Source organism: Lactuca serriola, chromosome 5, assembly GCF_051521515.1.
Source record: "Lactuca serriola cultivar US96UC23 chromosome 5, Lser_US96UC23_V15, whole genome shotgun sequence".
In the NCBI taxonomy this organism is placed as follows: domain Eukaryota; kingdom Viridiplantae; phylum Streptophyta; class Magnoliopsida; order Asterales; family Asteraceae; genus Lactuca; species Lactuca serriola.
This window is the reverse complement of record NC_136412.1, coordinates 201125500-201152981: the sequence shown is the minus strand read 5'-3', so window position 1 is coordinate 201152981 and position 27482 is coordinate 201125500. Positions and strand designations below refer to the sequence as shown.

Below are 27482 nucleotides of genomic sequence, written 5' to 3'. Positions count from 1 at the left end.
TCTCCCCCTCCCTCTTTTCCCGTTCATTTTTTCTAAGTGAAATGTCCAAACTATCGTTCTTCTATTTTTAATTCTAGCCCATTTAAAATCGTCCTCATTAATCTAGTTAATCTATTTCCGTATCTTTTACGATCTTACCATACATTCAGGAAAAAATAAATTGTATTATATGTTTTCCATTCCTATAACTTAGCAATAAGGATTTTAAATTAGCAGCAATGATATTAATGTATTTTAAATATCTTCCTACCATTTGTTCCTACTTTTCCTCCTACCATATCAAATGTTGATATGTATCACTTTTAATTAGACATTTAATGAAATTAATAATCATTTAATCCACTAGAAAATCCCATATTAATATAAGTGATATAATTTGTTGAAATATTAATATGCATTACAATTAAATATTTATATGAAAAGGATTATTTTGGTATAAGGAAACAGGTACACATTCGGGTCTTAACAGGTATACACGCGGATCCTCACTCGGATCTTATTGGTGGATCTTTATTATATACGGGTAAAACCGAAGTATAAAAGAGAGGAGATATTTTCTAGAGGAAAGAGAGAGTCATTGTTCATCCGTTTTCAGATCTGAGCATCAGGGTTTCTTGGAGCGATTGTCTGTCTTTCTTGTTTCATATCGAGTTCTTGTTTTGTTTGTTCAAATTTGTTTGTAATAAACAGATTGTATGAAGAAGATGAGTAGATTAAGATGAGTGTTTCGTAGTTGAGAGTAGATTAGGTTATTTGTAGTGAGTTTTCAGTTGTAAGTATATGAAAACCTTCTGTTTCTTTGTCATAAAGTGATATAAGAAATGAAGATGTTGGGAATGATCTGAGTGTCGTTTTTTAACATGGTATCAGAGCGTAAGGTTGAAGGTTTTTTTATCTTGTCACTCCGATCGTCTTTTTGAAGCTCTCATCAACCGATTAGTAAAAGGTATTCATCACTACTCATTTTTGAACTCGTTTTTCGTTTTTTGTGTTCTATTTTGGTTAGGGTTTCTTTGTAATACCCGATTGATTGTTGAAACTGGTCATCAAGATCCTGGTACTGCTAGTTGTTGTTTGGATTGTGCAGGCTCGTAAGGATCAATCTGGATTGGAAGCTCTTTGGCGATCTGTATTAAAACGTTGAAGCTAGATCGATAAATCCCTTATCTGAAATAACTCTCTTGGGGTCAGACTTCATCACTGATAAACCCTCGAAGAGAACGGATTTAGGGAGTCGATCTTATAAACAATCCGGATTAGTGCACTGTGAGGTTTCTTGTTCCTTCTTTTATCTTTTTCTTGACTGTGATTGTGAGATATTCTGGTGTCTTGTGTACATCTGTTGGTTGGTTTGTTTTTTGTGTTCTTTTTATCCCTGATCTTGATTAAACTTGGTGATTGACTGTCTTGGCCCCGACATACTGTGGTGACCATCTGGACATTAAGTCAACATTCTTGTTCCTTGTGTTTTTCTTGTTATTTCTTTTGTGTGTTCTTGTTTTTCTTTTCGTTGATCTATAATGGCCGATATACCAGAGGGTAGTGGGTCTACCAAAGAAAGAGACTCTACTACCCCAGGTACCCCAATTGATTTTGATGATCCATTGTATATTCATCCTTCTGATAATGTTGTAACCTCTATCATTACTATTAAACTCACTGGTAATGAGAACTATCGTCTATGGCGTAGTGCTATGATAAGAGGGCTTAAGGCTCGAAATAAGCTAGGGTTTGTAGATGGTACACTTACTCTTAATAACACTGAGTCATCTAAGTCCTCTAAATGGGAACGTGTCAATGCTGTTGTTTGCAATTGGATTTTAGGATCAATATCTGAATCAATTTATGCTAGTCATGTGTATTCTGATAAAGCTGAGGATATTTGGAATGAATTGTTTGAAACCTATAACAAAGCTGATGGATCCATAATATTTAATATTCATCAGCAGATTAACAACTTAAAACAAAATGGCTCTTCTCTTTTAGATTACTATAATAAACTTGATTTGTTATGGAAAGAATTTGATGGTTTAACTAGCTTAACAGAGTGTGTATGTGAGGCTGCTACCAAACTTAGTGATCATTCTAAACTAATGAAATTAATGCAGTTTCTTAGTGGTCTTGATGATACTTATAACCAAGTTAAAAGTCATATTTTGTTAATGGAACCACTACCAAATGTTAAATCTGCCTTTTCTATCTTATCAAGAGAAGAGTCTCTTCAAAAACATGGTTCTTTAGGGGTGTCCAGTTCTTCTAAAACTCAAGTGTCAGCTTTCAATAGGTCGAGAAATCAGTTGCAATGTAAAAAAATTGTGGTGTTAAAGGTCATTCTATTGATAGATGTTATAAATTGATTGGTTATCCAAAAGATTTTAAATTCAAAAATGAAAATAATAATCAGAAAACTGGAACTCTTTATGTGAATTCTTTTACTATTGAGCCTAATAATGTTAATTCTAATGTTCACTCTGAGTCTGTTCATAATAGTGATGTTCACTATCTCACTAGTGAACAATATAATAAATTTCTTCGGTTGATAAATGAGAAGTCTTCCAGTGAGGATGTTACTGCACCTGGTAATATGGCAGGTACATCCTTGTTTCACTGTTGTAACTCCTTTTCTAATACTGATAGTTCTCAAAGTTGGATTATTGACTCAGGGGCAAATCAACATATGATTTCCTCTGAGTCCCAACTTAGAGATGCAGTCAATGTGTCTGGTCTTAATCTTTTTGTAAAACATCCGAATGGGTCATCTGCACCTATGAATAAAATAGGAAATCTTCAGTTGTCTTCATGTCTCACATTGTTTGATGTCTTTGCTGTACCTGATTTTAATGTTAATCTTGTGTCTGTACATAAGTTGTGCAAAGATAGTAGGTGTGAGGTTGTATTTTCTGAGAATAATTGCAAAATCCAGGATTCACTATCAAAGGAGATGGTGGAGAGTGGTAGGGAATCTGGGGGGCTGTACTATCTTGATTGTATCCCCTCAGGTAACTCTTCTGATTTTTCTAATACTAGATGTTATGTATCTAAATTTACTTGGCACAGTAGACTAGGTCATCCAGCTGATCAAGTTCTAGGACATTTGAAAGAAAAATTAAAACTTGGTAATGAATCACTTCCACCCTGTGATGTTTGTCATAAGGCTAAACAAACCAGGGAATCATTTCCTCATAGTCAACATGCTTCTACTATGATTGGTGAATTAGTTCATTTGGATGTTTGGGGACCATATAGACTTGCTTCAGTTGAAGGTTTTAAATACTTTCTGACTATTGTGGATGATTTTACTAGGGCAACTTGGGTTTTTCTTTTAAAATCAAAAAGTGAAGTTTTTTGTTGTTTTAAATCTTTTGTGAATATTCTTCAAACTCAGTTTGATGTAAAAGTGAAAGTGATTCGATCTGATAATGGGACTGAGTTTGTAAACAACCAGATGAATTATTTTTATATTGAAAATGGGATTTTACATCAAACTTCTTGTGCTTACACTCCACAACAAAATGGAGTTGTGGAGAGAAAGCATAGACATATTCTCAATGTGGCACGATCACTTCTTTTTCAATCAGGGCTTCCTGTTAAATATTGGAGTGATGCTATTTTAACTTCAGTTTTTTTAATAAATAGGATGCCTTCTTCTGTGTTAAATGGGTTTTCACCCTATGAGTTGGTTTTTAAAAGGGCACCTATTTTTGATCATCTTAGAGTTTTTGGTTGTTTATGTTTTGCTGTTAAACTTAATATAGGTGATAAATTTTCTGAACGTGCTGAGAAATGTGTTTTGTTAGGATATTCTGTTGATAAAAAGGCTTATAAGCTTCTTAGTCTTGATTCTAACTCATCTTTTGTATCCAGGGATGTAAAATTTTATGAATCTGTCTTTCCATTTAAACTAAAATCAACTTCTGTGGATAAAGTGACAAGTGTTTCAGGCTCTAGTGATCCTTTTTCCTATGATGACTTTGACACTAATGATTATCAAAATGATTCTATTAATCCTGATGAGTTGAGAATTGAATCCCAGTTGGATGGTGCTGATGCAGCCATTGACTTGGATGATGTCAGTAATGAGACTATTAACCGAAGTGACGAGGCAGTTGTGCCTCCTACTAGGTCCTCAGTTCCTTCTTCTTCTAGTGTGTCTGAGGAAGATAGTCAGTCTCATTTTTTACCTTCAATTGAGCAATCTTTGGGTCCCTCCAGGTCTAGACGTGAGTCAAGAATGCCTGTTAAATTTGCTGATTATGTGGTAGAAGGTAAATATAAGTATGGTATTGAAAGAACTGTGAGTTATTCTTGTCTTAATTCTGAAACTAAATGTTTTGTTTCAAATTTGAATAAAACAATTGAACCTAAAAGTTTTAGTGAAGCTGTTACTGATCCAAATTGGGTCAAGGCTATGAATGAGGAAATGGAAGCTTTACATAGAAATAATACTTGGGAAATAACTAGTCTACCTAAAAATAGGAAAGCAATTGGATGTAAGTGGGTGTATAAAATTAAATATAAATCTAATGGTGAGGTTGAGAGATATAAAGCTAGGTTAGTTGCAAAAGGTTATAATCAAAGAGAGGGAATTGACTTTGAGGAGACTTTTTCTCCTGTTGCAAAAATAGTAACTGTTCGTATTGTTATTTCTTTGTCTGTTCATTACTCCTGGACATTATATCAGTTGGACATAAATAATGCTTTTCTGTATGGGGATCTTTCAGAAGATGTATATATATGTCTTCCACCTGGTTATTATTCTGAAAATGATCTTAGAGTCTGTAAATTGACTAAGTCTTTATATGGTCTTAAACAGGCACCTAGAAAATGGAATGAAAAACTCTGTGCTGCATTGTTTATCTTTGGTTTTCAACAAAGTGTTAATGATTATTCTTTGTTTATTAGAAAATGTGATAGTTCTATTACTGTTCTTTTGGTGTATGTAGATGATATTATTTTGACTGGTAGTGATGAATTTGAACTTAAGAAAGTAAAAGAATTTATGAAAAGTCAATTCTTAATTAAAGATTTAGGTACACTCAAATATTTTTTAGGAATAGAAGTAGTAAATATTGAGTGTGGGTTGTGTTTGAATCAAAGAAAATACTGTCTTGAGCTTTTACATGAATATGGTATGCTTGGGTGTAAACCTGTAGCTACACCACTAGAAACTAATTTTGTGATAAGTTCAGGAGACTTTGATAAAAAGGATGAGTTGTTGAGTAATAAAACTGAGTTTCAAAGACTTATAGGAAAGCTGATTTATCTTACTATTACAAGGCCTGATATTTCTTATGCAGTTCAAGTTCTTAGTCAGTACATGCATAAGCCTAGAAAATCTCATTTAAAAATTGCTTTCAGAATTTTGAGATATTTAAAAAATAGTCCTGGGAAAGGTATTGCTTTGACAAAACATGATGTTTTTGAATTAAAAGGATTTGTAGATGCAGATTGGGCTAAAAGTCTTACCACCAGAAAATCTGTAACAGGTTATTTGGTTTATTTCAATAATTCTTTGATTTCTTGGAAAAGTAAAAAACAATCTACAGTATCAAGATCATCAACTGAATCAGAATATAGAGCCTTAGGTTCTATTACATGTGAAATATTATGGGTTTTGAAAGTTTTATTTGAATTAAATATTAAAGATATTATTCCTGTTTCAGTATACTGTGATAAGGATTCAACTATTAAGCTAGCTCTTAATCCAGTATTTCATGAAAGAACCAAGCATTTTGAAGTTGATCTTCATTTTATTAGGGAAAAAATTTCAAGTGGTGTGTTGAAATTAGTAAAAATAAGTTCGTGTAATCAAAATGCTGATTCTCTTACAAAATCATTAAGTGTTAAACAACATGAATTTTTTCTAAAAAGGTTGGGTCTTATTGATGTTTTTTGTAAAAAATAATAAATATTTGATTGAGGGGGGATGTTGAAATATTAATATGCATTACAATCAAATATTTATATGAAAAGGATTATTTTGGTATAAGGAAATAGGTACACATTCGGGTCTTAACAGGTATACACGCGGATCCTCACTCGGATCTTATTGGTGGATCTTTATTATATACGGGTAAAACCGAAGTATAAAAGAGAGGAGATATTTTCTAGAGGAAAGAGAGAGTCATTGTTCATCCGTTTTCAGATTAAAGCATCAGGGTTTCTTGGAGAGATTGTCTGTCTTTCTTGTTTCATATCGAGTTCTTGTTTTGTTTGTTCAAATTTGTTTGTAATAAACAAATTGTATGAAGAAGATGAGTAGATTAGGATGAGTGTTTCGTAGTTGAGAGTAGATTAGGTTATTTGTAGTGAGTTTTCAGTTGTAAGTATATGAAAACCTTCTATTTCTTTGTCATAAAGTGATATAAGAAATGAAGATGTTAGGAATGATCTGAGTGTCGTTTTTTAACATCATTTGACCAATATTAGGCAATAAATCATCATAAGTAATCTTATCAAAATATTAGAAATGATTACCAATTTACTTCGTTTTTTATATACCTTAATCATTCCCGGATTTTAACATTTATCTCTATTCACGGCCTTGGATTGGTAAGGTAGCAACCTTAACTGATTTGTTGCCATCGGTTTCAAGCTTCACTTTTTGCAACATTTGGACATTTATGTCATCAGGTGGTTACTAAACACTAATGTAGAATGAAATCAATAAAAGGAACGGCTTGGTTCTTTTCATTCGGTTTGGCTATTGAAACAAGTCATTTTGCATTCCATTTTGCTAATGAATCCAATTCCTTCTGCAATTTTCATCATACAAAACTCTTGCCAAGAAAAACTAAATGCATAAAATAATACTTCTCTTTTGGTGATGTTTTTGTGTACCGATAAGGTATAAAAATATATTTTTTTTTAAATGTATAATGCTTTTCTTTTTGTGTTCCATCGTGGGACGATTGAATCAAAACACCCTTCAATGAATGAAATCAGTAAAATAGAATTGATTGGTTTGTTCCATCTTTTCCAAGGAAACAAGTATTTCTTAATGTATTTTGTTTTGTTTAAAAAAATTCAATTGGAATGAACCATTCCATTGGAAAGAACCCTTAAAATTTTCACTGATTCCATCATAATAAAAATAGTAAACAGAAATGACGCATATCCAGATTCCGACCCTCGAAGATACCTTAGCGTCGGTGATGCCGCAGGTATGAATCCTGAGATAACAATACACAAGTGAAACATTCACCAGGAATGCTCTGATGATAACGTCAGGTCAAGATAGAGTGAGTAGTATTTAGTGTGAATGTAAGTTCGAGTCTTATTTCGTACCTTTACCAACCTACTGAGGGTTTTCTTTATACCGGCTCATCTCGGGAATAGGTGATCTGAAATGTACTATGCAAACGAGGGTCCTTATAAATGCTCCCATTGCCGAATGTACAAGAATGGTACTAAGGAAGAGTCACCTGTCATGTCAGTTCGTTATTGGAGATCTGTTAGTTTTCTTTAAATATTGTACGGCCTGACCTTTGTTAGGATTATTAGCTATATACTCGTTGCTTATACATAACACTTGTTCTCTTAAGCTTATTTCCTTTTCCTGGTTTGGTAGCGTCGGTTGGCGTAGCTCGGAGAATCATGTATCGACCCTCTGAATGTGGTTCGGTAGTGCATGCCTCGGCAAATCGTAACTCGGTGTCCCGAATGTAGTTTGGAGGTACATACCTCAGTAATAAGGTATATACCTCATTAAGTTCCCCTAGTTAGAACTGGTGAGTGGCAATTCGAACTAGTCGTCGTATGATTGAGATCTTCTTGAGAAACGGATAAGTCCTAATTAGTTCGTTGGTATTTGATTAGATAGTTACCTATTTCTTTTGCTCATTAATCCCCTAAAACGTCGTAACTATCACCTAAAATTGCCCATTACCTCCTATAAAATTGGGAACGAGAAAATCGCTTTCCTTTCACATGCTCCCTCTTTTCCATTCTTTTTTTCTTTCTTCGTTTTCCATTGTAAAGATATTCAAGCCCTAATTTCTTAATCATGACTAAGGACTACTCTAGAATTCACAATACCTTGTCAATTCTTATCTAGAATCAATTGAATGAGTTAGTCAAATCCTTTCATATAGACCCTTGATTCCCTGCTCCACTTCCATCTCTAAATTAAATCATCACCAACCCCCACTAGGTTGTGTGGGAGTGTACTCTATCTTCTTTAAAATGGGCATGTGACTTCCTTCTTTTAACTTCTTAGGGGCCATCCTTGATTACTATAAGGTTCATATTCCCCAGATAACCCCCAACGGATTCCGGAAGATCATGTGTTTCGTGTTGTTGTGTAGAGCCTTAGATCTTCTACCTTCTATTTCCATCTTCCAATATACAGACACACACACACACATACACATACACACACACACACATATATATATATATATGTGTGTGTGTGTGTGTGTGTTTGTGTGTGTGTGTGTGCCCATGATTACCAAGGATTGTGTCTCTTTATCTCTCCATCATGTGGGGATTGACATATTTGACGGTCTCCCTTCGTCCATCAAATAATGGAAGGAAGAGTTCTTCTTTGTTAATGCTTCATCCATGGTTAGGTGCGTGTAGTTTAGGAACTTGGCGAATCAGGATCCAGACTCTGTTCCCGAACTAACTGATGATGAGAACAATGTTGTCAAGCGATCATAGCCAACTATCTTGTTTGGTCCGATCCTGAAGAATCAATTCTAGGCTTGGCTAACCTAGGTAGTATTTATGGGTCTCCTATTGCAACCGTAGTCCCTACTTTGAGGGTGATAATCTTTCTATGTTGGAGCGCCTTCACCGAAACTGTTAGTCCAAGATTTTAAAAAAGGGTAGCTCCTCCTCCACTAAGTCCGACCCTCTTTTTGATGTAGATGTTGGGGTTGAGTCTGAGGCTAGCCAGGATTCAACTGTATTTGACAGTCTGGTAAAAGCCACTTCTAACGAACCCTCCAAGCGTATGGTGAGACCTTCAGACTCTTCAAATATTGGTGGTGTTTTTTCCGGGTCTTCCCCTAAGAAAATGTGCACTTCTCACTCTTTTCTTGATGACCTTTCCTTATCCGACGAAGCACTCCATGACTGCATGGTGTCTCACCCTGTTAAAGCGGAACACGAAGGGTGACAGGCTAAGGTCTCATAATACAAGGTACATAGGATTACCAACCATAATCATTGAGCATTTTATGTTAATATCATATTCAAAACAAAATTACATTTTAACTCCATACTACAAAGTCTAATACATAACAAAAGAAACATCAAGTGGAAATTCATGTTGACGTCTTAGATCACTGACTGTTTCCTGAAAAGCATGCAAAAATGAGGGTCAACTATAAAATAGTTGGTAAGTTCACAGGTTTGTAAAGGTATATCATTTCAGTAAGAAAATATATATTTCTTCAACAAAAATTCCAACTCAAAATGAGTGTTGAATGCCAAAGCACTTCGTTCATAACCAATCCTAACGACCATTCTTGCCCCATTCCATCGTGTCCAAGGTTCCTATGATGTCAGTTCATGGAAATATGCACTCACGGTTCTGGGTGAGTGGGGTTTGTCTACCCCAAATAACATTATCCATAAGACCATCAGCTCGAAATACGAGTTAATAGGTTGTAGTTTGGTTTGTGGGGACTTAACATACAAAGTTTATAACAATTTCATATCACAAAGTTCATATCAAGAGTTCATAGTATAAGTTCATAGCACAAGTTCATAATTTGACAACCCGAAATTTTTCTTTTGTATAAGCCATTCAATTCAATCAAAGTCAAACTCGCTTCTGCTATCTTTTAACCTTGTTTAGGGTCTGTTTGAGCATTCTAAGCTTAGTACAATCAAAGTTTGGATTCAGTGACGAGTTATTCTTAGTCATAGCATAGCATTCGAGCCAAACACTCCTTCAAGAGGAGTGTACAACCATATACCCCCCTCATGGTCGTACATTCCCCCTATATAAGGGGTACTTAGCCATCATTCATCACTTTTACATACTTTCAAGACTAGAACTCTCTCTCTCTCTCTCTCTATACCTTCATCAAGTTTTCTTCAAGAACTTCAAAGATGTAAGTGTTTCCCACCTTGAATTGTTGTTAGATTTCCTTATCTAGTGGTGAATCCATGTTTTCATCTCATAAATTTCATCTTTGGCTAGATCTTCATCTTTCACCAAGAACATTAAGAACACACACTAGTTCTTGGTGGCTATAAACCCTCTTCAAGCTTCCAAATTGTGAGTAACTACTTCCTATGCTTGTCATCTACTAGAAACACTTGTTTTTCACCCAAAAATCGGCCATTTTAGCAAGAACATGAAGGGTGTACGACCGTATACACCTCAATTGGCCATAAACCATAGTTATTGGTCAAAGTTGGCCTTAAAATCTTCTTAAAACTAAGCATGGGACCTAGAACACTTCCAGGGGGCTAGAAAGGACCTTAAAACACCTCAAATGCACACTTCTTCAAGAGTGTATGGTTGTACACTCCTTGGTCATACACCCATGCGTCGTACACTCTTGGGCCGTACACTCATGGTCGTACACACCTTAGAGTGGCCGTGAACCTCCCTCATTCAATCACATATGATTTTAACACTTAGTTTCAAGTGTTTCCTAGTCCCTAGTGTGGTTTCCTATCATAAACAGTTGTGATTTACCCTAATCTGATACATATATGTGCTATTATATGCTAAATAGGATACGTTTGTGTTCGAGCCTTCACTTCACACTCAGCATCCCTATCGATCTTACATTCGAACAACACATCAAACAGTGATTTCATACCCCTACGCTTTTATGATTTCAAACGTTTTCAGGGAGAATACAAGCCAAACATAAATGATTTTATGAACTAAAACAAAAAAGATTTCAACAAAACTTATGGAATTAATACAGTCCAACAAGATTCATAAAATATATAGATATTTTATCCCTTTTGTATTATGCGGAGCATAAGGGACGTTTTCTAAACATAATTGCAAAGTTTTCAGAACAATTCATGAACATAACATTTTAGTCAAACTATAATAGGTATAGCTTGGGGAATTCATTACCAGTTTTACCGATGCAAACTACTTACTTGGTCAATCATGTAAACTATGTCAGATATAGTTTATGATATTCTTTACTACGTTCAGATAACAAGAGTATAGCACTAAATAATTATTTTAAGTATAATTATTCATACTCTACCAAGTATACAAACGATTTCAATTACAAGAACACGATACAGAACAACACGTAAACTAGTTAATACTGGATTGTGAGACATCTCTTTAAATGTACCCTTCGGGGTACTAGTAAAATCCTCAACATTCAGTATAGCCAGGGTCTCCTGGAAGGAGAGCGTGAGATTTGTGAATAAATCTATTCGGGACTGACTGTCACAACTAGAAATGTTGGTGCCTTGTAATTACAACACTTATAACAACTATGAATCAATAACATGAAAGCATGCATGATGCTTTTTCTATAACAACAAGACTTCACCAAATACTTCATTCTAGCCCTACAAATGGTCAACAAATAATTGGAAACCTTTGAAAATTCCAATTTGAGTTCATTTTGGACTAGGATTCCTTATTGAGTCTAATGGACCAATAAACTTCTAAATTATCCATCTTGAACCTAGAACTCTCAAATGGGCCATAATTAGACCCATATACCTGAAACTTAATATGTTTGGGCCTTATGAACCCAAAATAAATTAGATTAACTTTAATGGGCCTTATTGGACCAAAACAAATTTATATTAGCCCTAATAGGTCATAAAAATCATTCTTTGATTTTTATTGGACCAAAAATCATCAAACATAACCATATAATGGGCTTAAACATACAAGGCCCAATTCCTTCTTTTTCCCCTCTCCATTCTCAGTCCAAGCCCACCAAGATGGAGAGTTGACTTTGTGTGGGTGCCACCTCATTTTTACATGGAGGTCTTCCATGCAAGATCTCATACTTCTATACAACCATCACCTTACTCACTCTCTCTTCTCTCCTCTCTTTCTTCCTCTCGGCCGAACCCAAACACACACACACACACACTTCACTCAAACTCTCTCAAAGGAAACTCTCCCCACTCCTCTCCATATTTTTGAGATCTAGGAAGCTTTCAAGGAGATTTTTCCCACAAACACATCATCTAAGGTAAGTTGATGTTAAATCCATGATCTAGCTACTTCATTTCATCCAAAAATCTCTTCTAAATCCATTCAATCTTGTGATCTTGCACCTTAGAAGCATCTAAGTTCGAGATCCTCCAAGAAGACTTGTTAGGATTGAAATCTCTACATCTTTTCCTTCAAAAACCGATACTACAACTTAAGGTGAGCTTCATACCCCTCTTTTTCGGTTTTTCATATGTTTTATGGGGGAGAATACACGAAAATGTGTAGATCTATGTGTATGTGTATGCTATGTGTGATTTTATGCATGTATGTGTGTGATATTATGTGTTTTTGTGATAAATATGTAACAAAAAGGGGTAATAATTTGAGATCTATGACATGAGAAAAGAAACAAACATAAACTAAGTTATTTTACACTAAACTAATTAAGAAAAATAGCTTATAAGGTTATGAGGAACATACTTTAACATAAAACCCATTTTAGGACTTAAAATGTTAAAAATACAAAACTTGGGGTAAAAACTGCCAAGTCACGGTTTCTTGAGGATCGAAAGAGTCAAAACAGTTTTTATAATCATTTTTCTGAATATTAGAATTTTCAAAGGACTTAAAACACAAAAATTTAAGTTATTGGGCTAAATATGGGCTTTTCGGCCCAACAAGCCCAAAATTGCGAGATTTGAAGTTTTTAAGGGGCTGAATTGTAACATTCTGTAAACCAGGGGACATGAAGTGAAACAAAACTATTTCTAAGGTCAAAATTTCTTTTAAACTCCAAAAAGGATAAAAAATGTAAACTTTTTGTATTTTGGGCCAAAACTGTAAAAATTGTGAAATTTGGGGTTCTAATCGAGAAACACCATTCTGGAAGGGCTAAAACTATTTACTAAATACAATTTTGGTTAAAAATGTCTTTTTAACAAGTTTATGATACAAAAGTGTCAAGAAACTGTTTTTAAGGACTAAAAATGAAATTGTTTTATATAAAGGACTAAAAATGTTATTTTATAAAAGAAGGGTAGTGAAAAGGTCAAAGTCAATACTTCTAAACAAAATAATTCATTAAGACAAAATACAAGATGTCCGACTAGCGACAAAACGGAAAACAAATACAACCTCAATATCAAATATCCTTATAAACGAATTGATTCGGTCTCGAATCAATATAAAACAATAATCGTTAAATCAAAAACTCTCCAAATGAGATATGTGACAACTAAAATGAATAAACCTACAAACTTTGGGCTTTTGAGTTTCAAGTCACACTTGTTGGGCCTTGCAAGCCCACCAACATGATCTTTGGGCCCAAAGGGATAACGCTTATATGTTATTGGGCCTTCAATGATCCAATATTTTATAAAAGGGCTTTCAATAACTTTATGTGTTAGTGGGCCAAGTGTCCCGTTAGAAAAGCTAGTAAGGTCACAGTAATCAAATGCGAGTTGGACCACCGTGTCTTTCGCATCCGCGATAGCCTAAGGTACTTACGATAGTAGTGGGACATAATGCCCCTTTCTCTTCATTCGCTAACGCTTATGAGAAATTAAAGTAGACATAATTAGGATGATATACAATGTGGTTTGAGCAATATTCATTCGTTAAGACATTACTAAAATCAGTAATTACGAATACATTTCAATATCGGAAAACGTCGGGTTTTTCGGGGGAATTTAATACTACTCGTTCGAAATCTTATAACTATAATACAAAATACCCTTCCTATATATATATATATATATATATATATATATATATATATATATATATATATATATATATTTTAAATCATTCATGCATCAACTTATGGATCTTCACACTTTGATGAATAAAAGTCTTTTCGGAAAATATCGGATTTTCTGGGTTTTTACAAAATACACAAATCATTTTACCACAACATTGCTTATGAACTCACCAACATTTCATATGTTGACATTTTTCCAAAATAACTTGTATTCTTAGGTAACAGGTAAGCGGAGGACTTATAAGAAGTAATGTTAAATGTTATGTTGTTAAATATACTCAAACTATTTATGTTATGAATGTGTAGTGATAAAACAATGTACTTGATGTCAACAATTCCAGTTGTAATATATTGATTCATGGTGAGGCTTATGTTATGATTCATGTATATTCATTGTGATGATATTCAATTAAAGTCACGCGAGCCCTTGGACGTTTCTGCCGTCTGGTTCGGGGGTGTGACAGGTTGGTATCAGAACATTGTTTATAGTGAACTAGCATATCTAACCACACATTGATATGCAACTATAAACAAAAAAAAGGGACTAATCCAACTCTGAACAAAAAAAAAACAAATAAAAACACAACTATAAAAACATCTTTGCTTGTGTGAATTAGGAAACATAACATAAAACTGAACCAAACAAGATAATGTTATCATCTCGGTTAAGCCGAGACTGTTCATAGTCGTATCAAGGAGTGGATGTAGCCTGATCAACTACATTCCTCCAAGGTACAACTATCACATGTTCCGAGGAAATCGTGATGGGTAGGAAAACCTAAAAGCATACCCCTTTAGCACCAAAAAGAGAACAGCAACTCAATCCATACGTCTTAGGAATGATATTAGCATGTTTATACACCCTCGCAGACAGCATGGCTGGTTTCCATCACCCTGGAGATCCTTATTTCCCTAGTCAGGGGAATAACGGATGGCTGGACGAATCAGGGGAGGAACCTGAAGAGGACCCCAAGGAGGAGTCTGAAGAGCAACCCGAGGAAGACCCCGAGGAGGAATCCAAGGAGGAACCTAAGGCGGAAGCCGAAGGCGGACCTGCCGAGCCAGTGGCGGACCAGGAGGAGGAGGAAGCCGAAGGAGATCTCGAGGAAGAACCCAACGAAGACGAAGATGGTGATTCGGACGTAAAGTCCGAAGTCATCAACCCCCTTTATCCGATTAGGGTGCCCGCTTATCGGGTAGGCCCCACTAGTCCTACACCCCCTGGGGTATTGATGTTTGGAGGTGGAGCAGGAAGCAGGGACAGTGACCCCCGTTCGGCATGTCATGCGAGTTCTGTGACCTGAGGGATGGAGGACCGGCCGATCGTGCTCTTTCGGTCATGGTGAGACGATTGCGGAACACCGACGACCTAGCTCAGAGCACCGTCGATCAGATGCACCAGATGTAGACTAGGGTCGAGCGCACAGAGCAAGAAACGCGAGAGGTTATCCGAGAGTTCCACATGATACAGGTAAGGTGGGAGGCTCGACTCCGAGATGCGGAACGACAGGTGGCTCGTCTTCAGGGAGCTTCCACTTCCTCAGCACCACCCCCTGGCTCATTCCACCACGATTAGGACTAGTCATACACGTCTTTAGTACTATGTCACTAGGATCTATGCTATGTACCCCGACTCTATGTTTAAGTGATTACACTACTCATAGAGCCGTTATGCTGCCAAAATTAGACCACTTATGTATTGCTCTTCCGAGCAAAATTTTCGTGTATCAAAAATGCGGATAATATTAATGAAAAGTTGTATGTGTTCCACTATGATGTTGTAATCTGCTATGTGTTATATATATCCATGATTATATGTTAAATTGCGAAATTCCGTAAGTTCGTGCCACACACTTAGCTTAGAGGATCACAATCTCACGAAACCATAGGCACTCAACATCTTTCCGTTCCATGACAGAAAGATGCCTCGACGACCAACTTGCGGTAACCCTGGACCAACCCCTCCAGAAGTCGACTCAGCTGCATTCCAAGCAACTGTGTCTGTTGCATCACCGCAACTATGGCACAAATTCACCAAGGGAACAATGGAGGAGTCAACGGACAAGGGGCCGGAAGTTCAAACAACGGGATAAATCAAGGACCGATCAAAACATGATCCTACAAGGATTTCACCAATGCCAAGCCGTGAACCTTTAATGGCACGGGTGGTGTCATAGCCCTGAAAATGGTGGATTGAGAAGGTGGAATCAGTGTTCGAAATATGTGAATGCCCTAAGGAATTGAAAGTGAAGTTTGTCGCATGCACCTTTGTCGACCAGGCTCTCACCTGGTGGAATGGACATATAAAGGCCATGACTCTCCCTGTAGCTAACTCGATGCCATGGACGGAGCTGAAGGAAATGATGATGGTTGAGTACTGCCCTCGTGGAGAAATTCAAAAAATGGAGCAAGAGATGTGGGATCTCACCGTCCAAAACTCTGATATAGATGCATACATATGAAAGTTTAGCGAGCTGTCATTATTGTGCCCTGGAATGATTTCGTCTAACGAAAGAAAATCGAACGATTCATCTGGGGATTGACCTCCCCAATTCAAGGAAATGTAATCGCTGCAAAACCTGAAACGTTTGACAACGCCAAGAGATTGTCCAAGAAGTTGTACGACCACAACAACAAAAATGACGAGAAGCCATCGGAAATCGAGGGCAATAAAGAGAATGACAACAAGAAAGGGAAGAACAATAAGAGAAATGGGCGACAAGGCTCAGAATCAGCAAAGAAGCAACAAACGGTGACAGTCAATGCTGCAACCACTCAAGTACCCTTCGCACCACATGCTCCAGCCTCAGCTAATCCAAGTGCTCCTAGGCAGTATTCTGGGAATCTCCCAAAGTGCAACAAGTGCAACTACCACCATAACGATGACTGTAGGGAAATGCATTGCACCAGTTGCAATTGGAAGGGTCACACTGCAAAGTATTGTAGGACCTATCCTCCCCATAATCAACCACAAGGAAAAAACAACAACAACGGCAACCGCAACAACAACAACGGCAACCGCAACAACAACAACAACAACAACAACGACAACAACAACACTGGATCAAGCCCCACTTGCTACGGATGTGGAAAGACAGGGCATATCCGTCGGAATTGCCCCAACACCAACAACTCTGGGAGCGCAGGAATAGGAAGGGTGCTAGCTATGGGTCAGGGAGAAGCATTTCAGGATCCCACTATTGTTACTGGTATGTTTCCCCTAAACCACACCTATGCATGCATCCTATTTGATACCGGGGCAGAACGGAGTTTTCTGAGCAATAAATTCAAACACCTGTTAAATCAACAACCCTAGAAGCTTAATGAAACCTTCACGATGGAAATGGCTAATGGGAAGACAGAATCCACTGGGGAAATCTATATCGGATGTACCCTAACCTTAAATCACCAAGTCTTTCAAATAAACTTAATGCATGTTTCCATTAGGAGTTTTGATGTGATTATCAGCATGGATTGGTTAAGCCCCCATCATGCTGAAATTATGTGTCACGAGAAGGCCGTTCGCCTTCATCTCCCAAACCACGAAACCCTAGTTGTTTATGGGGACAAACCCAGCATGAACCTTCATCTTATCTCATGCATTAAGGTGCAGAAGCACCTATGAAAGAAGGACTTAACATTCCTAGCTCACATAGTAGACAAATCCAAGAAAGAGGTCAACATTCAAGACATTCCAGTAGCTTGCGAATTCCCAGATGTCTTTCCTGATGATCTTCTGGGGATACCCCCAGAAAGACAAGTCGAGTTTCGAATTGACCTTATACCAGGAGCTACTCGCATCGCCAAATCGCCCTACAGACTGGCTCCTGCGGAGATGCAAGATTTGTCCAGTTAACTCAGTGAGCTTTTGGATAAAGGATTCATCCGACCTAGTTTCTCACCTTGGGGAGCTCCAGTTCTCTTTGTCAAGATGAAAGATGGTACATTCAGGATGTGTATCGACTATAGAGAACTTAACAAACTTACTGTCAAAAACCGATATCCACTTCCACGAATCGATGACCTATTTGACCAACTCCAAGGAGCTAGTCACTTCTCAAAGATAGATCTGCGGTCTAGATACCACCAACTCAAGGTCCAGGAGGAGGATATTCCAAAAACCGCTTTCCGAACTCGTTACGGACATTATGAATTCGTCATAATGCCCTTCGGTCTAACGAATACTCTTGCTGTATTCATGGACCTAATGAATCGAATCTGCTGACCTTTTCTTGATAATTTCGTAAGCCTTCGACAAATCCTGGAAACCCTGCGAACCGAAAAGTTATACACAAAACTCTCCAAGTGCGAGTTTTGGCTCTGAAGCGTGAACTTTTTGGGACATGTTGTTAGTTAGGAAAGAATACATGTGGATCCTTCTAAGGTCAAAGCCATCGAAGGATGGGCAGTCCCAACAGCACCCACAAAAATTCGCTAATTCTTAGGTCTAGCAGGGTTACTACAGGAGGTTCATTCAAAACTTCTCTAAGACCGCCAAGCCACTTACTATGCTTACGCAAAAGGGCGTACCCTTCGTATGGACGGACAAGCAGGAAGATGCATTTCGATCTCTGAAGCAAGCACTCTGCCGTGCGCTGGTGCTGTCACTACACGAAGGAACGGATGACTTTATAGTCTACTGCAATGCGTCAAATCAGGGTTTAGGCTGTGTACTCATGCAGCGTGGAAAGGTGATAGCTTACGCATCCTGGCAGCTAAAGACGCACGAAGTGAATTATACGACCCACGATCTGGAGCTGGGAGCAGTGGTCTTCACCCTGAAGATTTGGAGACACTACCTGTACGGTACCAAGTGCACTATCTTCACTAACCACAAGAGTCTTCAGCACATCTTGAATCATAAGGAGCTAAACATGAGGAAACGAAGATGGGTCGAACTGCTAAGCGACTACGAGTGCGAAATCAAGTATCATCCAGGCAAGGCTAACGTAGTAGCCGATGCCTTGAGTCGGAAAGAATACTCAAGTCGTCGTGTGAAAACTCTCTCGATAACCATCTAATCCCACCTGACCTCGCAAATCAGAACGGCCCAGTCAAATGCCATGAAGGCGGAAAACAAGACAAGTGAAGCGCTACGTGGAATGGAGAAGAACTTGGAGGTAAAGGAAGATGGAGCATACTACTTCATGAACCGCATATGGGTCCCTAAACTTGGGGGGATGTAGAGAGGTAGTCATGAACGAGGCTCATAAGACACGATACTCCATCCATCCGAGTTCAGACAAAATGTACTTGGATGTTAAGCAACATTATTGGTGGTCAAATATGAAGGCAGAGAATGCCACTTATGTGAGCAAGTGCCTCACTTGCGCTAAAGTAAAAGTGGAATATTAGAAGCCCTTTGGATTACTACAGCAGCCAGTAATTCCCAAGTGGAAATGAGAAAGGATTACCATGGATTTTTTGACCAAACTACCCAACTTGACGGATGGTTTGCACACAATCTGGGTAATAGTTGATAGACTAACGAAATCCGCCCATTTCCTACCAATAAAAGAATCCTACAAGATGGAGCGCGTGACAAGGATCTACATCAAAGAAATTGTGAGACTCCACGGAGTACCGGTGTCTATCATCTCAGATAGAGATAGTAGATTTACCTTACGCTTTTGGCAATCGCTTCAGAAAGCTATGGGAACACAACTCGACATGAGCACTGCTTACCACCCACAGACGGATGGCCAAAGCGAGCGAACCATCTAAACGCTAGAAGATATGCTCCGAGCGTGCATAATAGACTTTGTAAAATTGTGGGATACCCACTTGCCTTTGATCGAGTTCTCGTATAACAACAGTTATCAATCGAGCATCAAAGTTGCTCCTTTCGAAGCATTATACAGGCGCAAGTATAGATCACCGTTGTGTTGGGCTGAGGTAGGAGACACCCAGTTAGCGAGAGAGCAAACGCCAAACAACACCTTAATGGGACCGGAGATCGTACGCGAGACGACCGAGAAGATAATTCAGATCAGACCACGGCTGCAATCGTCACGAGACAAACAAAAGAGCTATGCCGATAAACGATGAAAGCCCTTGGAATTCGAAGTCGGAGACAAGGTGTTACTAAAAGTCTCTCCTTGAAAAGGAGTTATTCGTTTTGGGAAGCGAGGCAAACTGAACCCTCGATACATTAGACCTTTCGAGATTCTTGCCCGAATCGGTCTAGTGGCTTATAGATTGCAACTACCTGCCGAGCTCAGCAGTTTACACCCTGTGTTCCACGTCTCCAACTTGAAGAAGTGCTTATCCGACAAGACTCTTGTCATTCCATTAGAGGAAATCAAAATCAATGAGAATCTTCTGTTCATCGAAGAGCCGGTTAAAATTATAGACTGAGAGGTAAAGCGTACCAAGCAGAGCCGCATTCCGATCGTGAAAGTTCGATGGAATGTAAGACATGGACCAGAATTTACATGGGAACGCGAAGATCAAATGAAGCAGAAATACCCTCATCTATTCTCACATTCTCAAATCTAGCTTTCAAAAGAATTTCGGGACGAAATTCCCTCTAACAGGGGGATGATGTCACAAATAGAAATTTTGGTGCCTTGTAATTACAAAACTTATAACAACTATGAATCAATAACATGAAAGCATGCATGATGCTTATTCTATAACAACAAGACTTCACCAAATACTTCATTCTAGCCCTACAAATGGTCAACAAAGAATTGGAAACCTTTGAAAATTCCAATTTGAGTTCATTTTGGACTAGGATTCCTTATTGGGTCTAATGGACCAATAAACTTCCAAATTATCCATCTTGAACCTAGAACTCTCAAATGGGCCATAATTAGACCCATATACCTGAAACTTAATATGTTTGGGCCTTATGAACCCAAAATAAATTAGATTAACTTTAATGGGCCTTATTGGACCAAAACAAATTTATATTAGCCCTAATAGGTCATAAAAATCATTCTTTGATTTTTATTGGACCAAAAATCATCAAACATAACCATATAATGGGCTTAAACATACAAGGCCCAATTCCTTCTTTTTCCCCTCTCCATTCTCAGTCCAAGCCCACCAAGATGGAGAGTTGACTTTGTGTGGGTGCCACCTCATTTTTACATGGAGGTCTTCCATGCAAGATCTCATACTTCTATACAACCATCACCTTACTCACTCTCTCTTCTCTCCTCTCTTTCTTCCTCTCGGCCGAACCCAAACACACACACACACACACTTCACTCAAACTCTCTCAAAGGAAACTCTCCCCACTCCTCTCCATATTTTTGAGATCTAGGAAGCTTTCAAGGAGATTTTTCCCACAAACACATCATCTAAGGTAAGTTGATGTTAAATCCATGATCTAGCTACTTCATTTCATCCAAAAATCTCTTCTAAATCCATTCAATCTTGTGATCTTGCACCTTAGAAGCATCTAAGTTCGAGATCCTCCAAGAAGACTTGTTAGGATTGAAATCTCTACATCTTTTCCTTCAAAAACCGATACTACAACTTAAGGTGAGCTTCATACCCCTCTTTTTCGGTTTTTCATATGTTTTATGGGGGAGAATACACGAAAATGTGTAGATCTATGTGTATGTGTATGATATGTGTGATTTTATGCATGTATGTGTGTGATATTATGTGTTTTTGTGATAAATATGTAACAAAAAGGGGTAATAATTTGAGATCTATGACATGAGAAAAGAAACAAACATAAACTAAGTTATTTTACACTAAACTAATTAAGAAAAATAGCTTATAAGGTTATGAGGAACATACTTTAACATAAAACCCATTTTAGGACTTAAAATGTTAAAAATACAAAACTTGGGGTAAAAACTGCCAAGTCACGGTTTCTTGAGGATCGAAAGAGTCAAAACAGTTTTTATAATCATTTTTCTGAATATTAGAATTTTCAAAGGACTTAAAATGCAAAATTTTAAGTTATTGGGCTAAATATGGACTTTTCGGCCCAACAAGCCCAAAATTGCGAGATTTGAAGTTTTTAAGGGGCTGAATTGTAACATTCTATAAAACAGGGGACATGAAGTGAAACAAAACTATTTCTAAGGTCAAAATTGCTTTTACACTTCAAAAAGGATAAAAAATGTAAACTTTTTGTATTTTAGGCCAAAACTGTAAAAATTGCGAAATTTGGGGTTCTAACCGAGAAACACCATTCTGGAAGGGCTAAAACTATTTACTAAATACAATTTGGGTTAAAAATGTCTTTTCAACAAGTTTATGATACAAAAGTGTCAAGAAAATGCTTTTAAAGACTAAAAATGAAATTCATTTATATAAAGGAATAAAAATGTTATTTTATAAAAGAAAGGTAGTGAAAAGCTCAAAGTCAATACTTCTAAACAAAATAATTCATTAAGACAAAATACAAGATGTCCGAATAACGACAAAACAGAAAACAAATACAACCTCAATATCAAATATCGTTATAAACGAATTGATTCGGTCTCGAATCAATATAAAACAATAATCGTTAAATCAAAAACTCTCCAAATGAGATATGTGACAACTAACATGAATAAACCTACAAACTTTGGGCTTATGAGTTTCAAATCATGCTTGTTGGGCCTTGCAAGCCCATCAACATGATCTTTGGGCCCAAAGGGATAACGCTTATATATTATTGGGCCTTCAATGAACCAATATTTTATAAAAGGACTTTAAATAGCTTTATGTGCTAGTTGGCCAAAGTGTCCCGTTAGAAAATCTAGTAAGGTCACAGTAATCAAATGCGAGTTGGACCACCGTGTCTTTCGCATCCGCGACAGCCTAAGGTACTTACGATAGTAGTGAGACATAATGCCCCTTCTCTTCATTCGCTAAGGCTTACGAGAAATTAAAGTAGACATAATTAGGACGATATACAATGTGGTTTAAGCAATATTCATTCGTTAAGACAATAATAAAATCAGTAATTATGAATACATTTCAATATCGGAAAACATCGGGTTTTTCGGGAGAATTCAATACTACTCGTTCGAAATCTTATAACTATAATACAAAATACCCTTCCTATATATATATATATATATATATATATATATATATATATATATATATATATATATATATATATATATATATATATATATATATATATATATATATATATGGTTAGGTTCATGTGAGACGGCCTAATTTTGTGAGACTGTAAGACGCATTTTTTTATTTTTTTTAGTTAATTCAAGTTTCGAAAATAATATTTAAAAAAAGAATTTTTTGATTTTTCCATTTATTTTGCATTTTAAAATTATTTTTAGAATATGTACAGTGTAATATTGTATTTAGAATATTTCACTTATTTTTCAAAAAAAATGGGATTTATTTTTTATTTTTTATTTTTTTTAGTTAATTCAAGTTCCGAAAATAATATTTAAAAATAGAATTTTTAGATTTTCCATATATTTTTCATTTTAAAATTATTTTTTAGAATATGTCAGTGTAATGTTCTATTTAGAATATTTCACTTATTTTTCAAAAAAAAAACGAGATTTATTTTTATTTATTTTTATTTTTTTTAGTTAATTCAAGTTCCGAAAATAATATTTAAAAATAGAATTTTTAGATTTTTCCATATATTTTTCATTTTAAAATTATTTTTTAGAATATGTCAGTGTAATGTTCTTTTTAGAATATTTCACGTATTTTTCAAAAAAAAAAAACGAGATTTTTTTTATTTATTTTTATTTTTTTTAGTTAATTCAAGTTCCGAAAAGAATATTTAAAAAAAGAATTTTTGGATTTTTCCATTTATTTCACATTTTAAAATTATTTTTAGATTTAGTCTCACGGTCTCACAAAATTAGAATGGTCTCAAATGAACCTGAACTTATATATATATATATATATATATATATATATATATATATATATATATATATATATATATATATATATATATATATATATATATATATATATATATGTGTGTGTGTGTGTGTGTGTGCGCGCGTGTGTGTTTTTAAAATCATTCATGCATCAACTTATGGATCTTCACACTTTGATGAATAAAAGTCTTTTCGAAAAATATCGGATTTTCTAGGTTTTTACAAAATACACAAATCATTTTACCACAACATTGCTTATGAACTCACCAACATTTCATATGTTAACGTTTTTCCAAAATAACTTGAATTCTCAGGTAACATGTAAGCGGAAGACTTATAAGAAGTAATGTTAGATGTTATGTTGTTAAATGTACTCAAACTATTTAGGTTACGAATGTGTAGTGATAAAACAATGTACTTGATGTCAACAATTCCAGTTGTAATATATTGATGCATGGTTACGTTTATGTTATGATTCATGTATATTCATTGTGATGATACTCAATTAAATTCACGCGAGCCCTCAGACGTTTCCGCCGTCTGGTTCGTGGGTGTGCCACTGACAATCCCACACCTAAACTGCTAGCTGCAGTTAGGCAGGCATGCCTGCGGTGACAAATATCATACCATACGACGCCTGAAGAAACGTCACTGAGGTCATCAGTCATGATTAGCATGGTTATACGAACTCATAATAGTATAAACTAACCCTTGTTTACGGGATTTCATTCTTCATTAGTTTTATTTTAATTAATAGAACTACTATACATTACACTGGAAGATTTCAGGGATACAATATACAGTTTTATTTAAATAATAAAACTACCATACATACTGGTGGTAGCCAGGGTTTTCTAACGAACATACTATGCATACTGGTGGTAGCCAGGGTTTTCAAACAGAACATACTGTACATACCGTAACGAATAAACATATTAGAAAATATTGGATTTTCTTGGAAAACATACATACATTTTATAGATTTATTCACAGGTTTTCATTACAAAAACATGCTTATGAACTCACCAGCTTTATGTTGATACTCTTTCAAAACTGCTTGCATTCTCAGGAAATCAGTAGACAGGTACCTCCTGGAGTTTTGAGAAGACGGAGTGTATAGAGCCACGTCTTTTAATTTTGTTACACTTTTGATGTATATAAAATATGAACAAACAAGTTGTAAATGTTTTATCTAAGCAATGTAATGGTTGTGTTACTTTGATTACTATGATGCAATTGTTGTGATACTACAAATGACGTCATCCACCCCCGAATGTTTCCGCCTTTCCGGTTTGGGGGTGTGATAGATTGGTATCAGAGCTATTGTTTATAGTGAACTAAGTATACCGAACCTTACATGGTATACAACTATAAACACTAAGGGGCCGAAGTGCTCTGAATTACAAGTATACATTTAAAACATAAGTATTTTATAAGAAGTATACAAATATACATACGTACCGGAAACAGTATCATAAGTAGAACAAAACAAAAGTATTTGTATGTTGGACACTACAGTTAAATCTGAGCAGGTATGTAATCATGTCTAGGGTTAATATAGACTGATCAACTATATTTATTCAAGACATGACCAACATGTGCTTGGGAGTGACTGTGGGGTTGCAGCAGTTCTAAAACTTACCAAGAATATACAACAGGTATCGATAGAACAAAACATACAACTTAAAATACTATAGGAGTATTTTAGCTAGAGCCGAATACAGTGTGGAGATTCATTTCAAGTGTTGCTACTCATTCCTTCCTAGCGATAGTTTACTTGCATTAGTAACTTTTCCTTGTTTATCGCTTAGTAGAACACTTTATCTATCAGGCTGAGATATATCTTGTTTCATATCTCTTGATTCAAATCCAAGGGACTTACCATCCTTTTCTTCCTAATTATTTTTAGAACAAGATGCCTCCAAAGAAAATACCCAGCAAAAAGAACAACAATCCCCCGACGGATCCGATGCCACCACCTCCTCAAATTGATCATGCCATGTTCCAGGCAGCAGTCACGGCCGTTGTGGCTGCCGCAATGTCACAGATAAATCCGTGCGGCTCTAGCGGGTCGGAAGGTGGTACCCATCCCCAAAATCTTTAAGGTGGTCAGGGACACCAGAAGGAGTGTTCCTATAAAGATTTCATGAATGCAATACCCAAATCCTTCGAAGGTAATGGAGGTGTCATTGCCCTCTCCCGATGGATCGAGAAGATCGAATCCGTCTTCGAGATCTGTGCGTGCTCTAAAGTAAACAAGGTGAAGTTTGCTGCCTGCACCTTCACAGATAGAGCATTGACCTGGTGGAATGGTCGAGTCAAATCCCTAACCCTGCCGGTAGCCAATGCGATGGGTTGGGAAAGCTTAAAGGAACTCATGTTTGCTGAGTATTGCCCAAGGGGCGAGATGCAGAAATTAGAGCACGAGATCTGGAACCTAAAGATGAAGGGTTCCGACATTGCTACCTACACAGCTAGATTCAGCGATCTGGCTCTTCTATGTCCGGGAATGGTCACCCCATAAAGCAAGAAGATTGAAAGGTACATTTAGGGATTAACACCCCCAACTCAAGGAAATGTTTTGGCTGCTAAGGCTTCTACATTTGATATCGCCAAGTGCATGGAGCAGACTCTTATAGATCACGGAGTTGATCTTGATGTAGCAACAACCGCTCCCGAACCACCAAAGGAAAGTGGTGGGAAGAAAAAGTTCTGGAACAAGCGAAAATGCTAGTCTTCGTAGGAGTCCTCCAAGAAACAGCAAGTAGTGGCAGTTCATGCTGCTACCACTCTTGATGTTGTTCCTACAACTCAAGCACCTACCAGTAGATATGATGGTACCCTTCCTCGGTGCGACAAGTGCAACTATCATCATCACGGGCCATGCCGTGAAATGCTTTGCAACAGCTGTGGCAAGAAGGGGCACACAACTTAAGGTTGCAAGACACCAACCAAACCAACAAATTAGCCTTATGGAGCAAGCATTGTTCAAGCCTACTATGGCTGTGGAGAGGTCGGACACTACAAGAGAAATTGCCCCAAGGAAACAACAGCTGGCAACATGGGGAGAGTGCTAACGATGGGCCAGGTGGAGGCAGTTGCTGATCACACTATTGTTATGAGTACGTTCCTCCTCGACAACTCTTATGCATGCATTCTTTTCGATTCTGGTGCAGAGAGAAGTTTTGTTAGTCATGCATATCAGCATCTACTCAAACATAAACCCCATCCCTTAACTGAAACATTCACTATTGAGATGGAAAACGGAAAGAAAGAGAGCAATAATGACATATTCATCGGCTGTACCCTTACCCTAAATAACTATTCCTTTCCAATCAACCTTATGCCAGTTTCCACAAAGAGCTTCGACATCATCATCGACATGGATTGGTTGAGCCCCAATCGTGCAGATATCCTTTGTTATGAAAAAGCCATATGTCTCAATCTACCATCTGGTGAAGCCCTCATGATTTATGGTGATAAACTCATCTCGAACCTTCGTATCATTTCATGAATCAAAGCCCAGAAATATCTACGAAAGGAGTGCCATGCATTCCTAGCCCATGTTGTTAACGAGAAACATGATGTTAAAGACTTCGAGAGCATCCCCAATGTCTGCAACTTTCCTGATGTCTTCCCCGAAGATCTTCCCAGAATCCCTCCCGAGCGCCAAGTTGAGTTTCATATCGACTTAATCCCCAGAGCTACCCATGTAGCTAAGTCCCCATATCGTTTAGTGCTTGCCGAAATGCAAGAATTATCTAGCCAGCTCAATGAGCTACTC

At 36.9% G+C, this 27482-nt stretch overlaps 1 protein-coding gene across 1 annotated transcript; it reads left to right on the top strand.

Annotated features, from left to right (window-relative positions):
• The first annotated feature begins 1520 nt into the window (after nucleotides 1–1520).
• Nucleotides 1521–5905, top strand: LOC145050092 (uncharacterized). Its single transcript, XM_078998399.1, has 4 exons — nucleotides 1521–2304; nucleotides 2373–2591; nucleotides 2664–2999; nucleotides 3756–5905. Exons 1-4 carry the CDS (start codon nucleotides 1521–1523, stop codon nucleotides 5903–5905), a joined length of 3489 nt encoding a protein of 1162 aa, XP_078854525.1.
• The last annotated feature ends 21577 nt before the right edge of the window (nucleotides 5906–27482 follow it).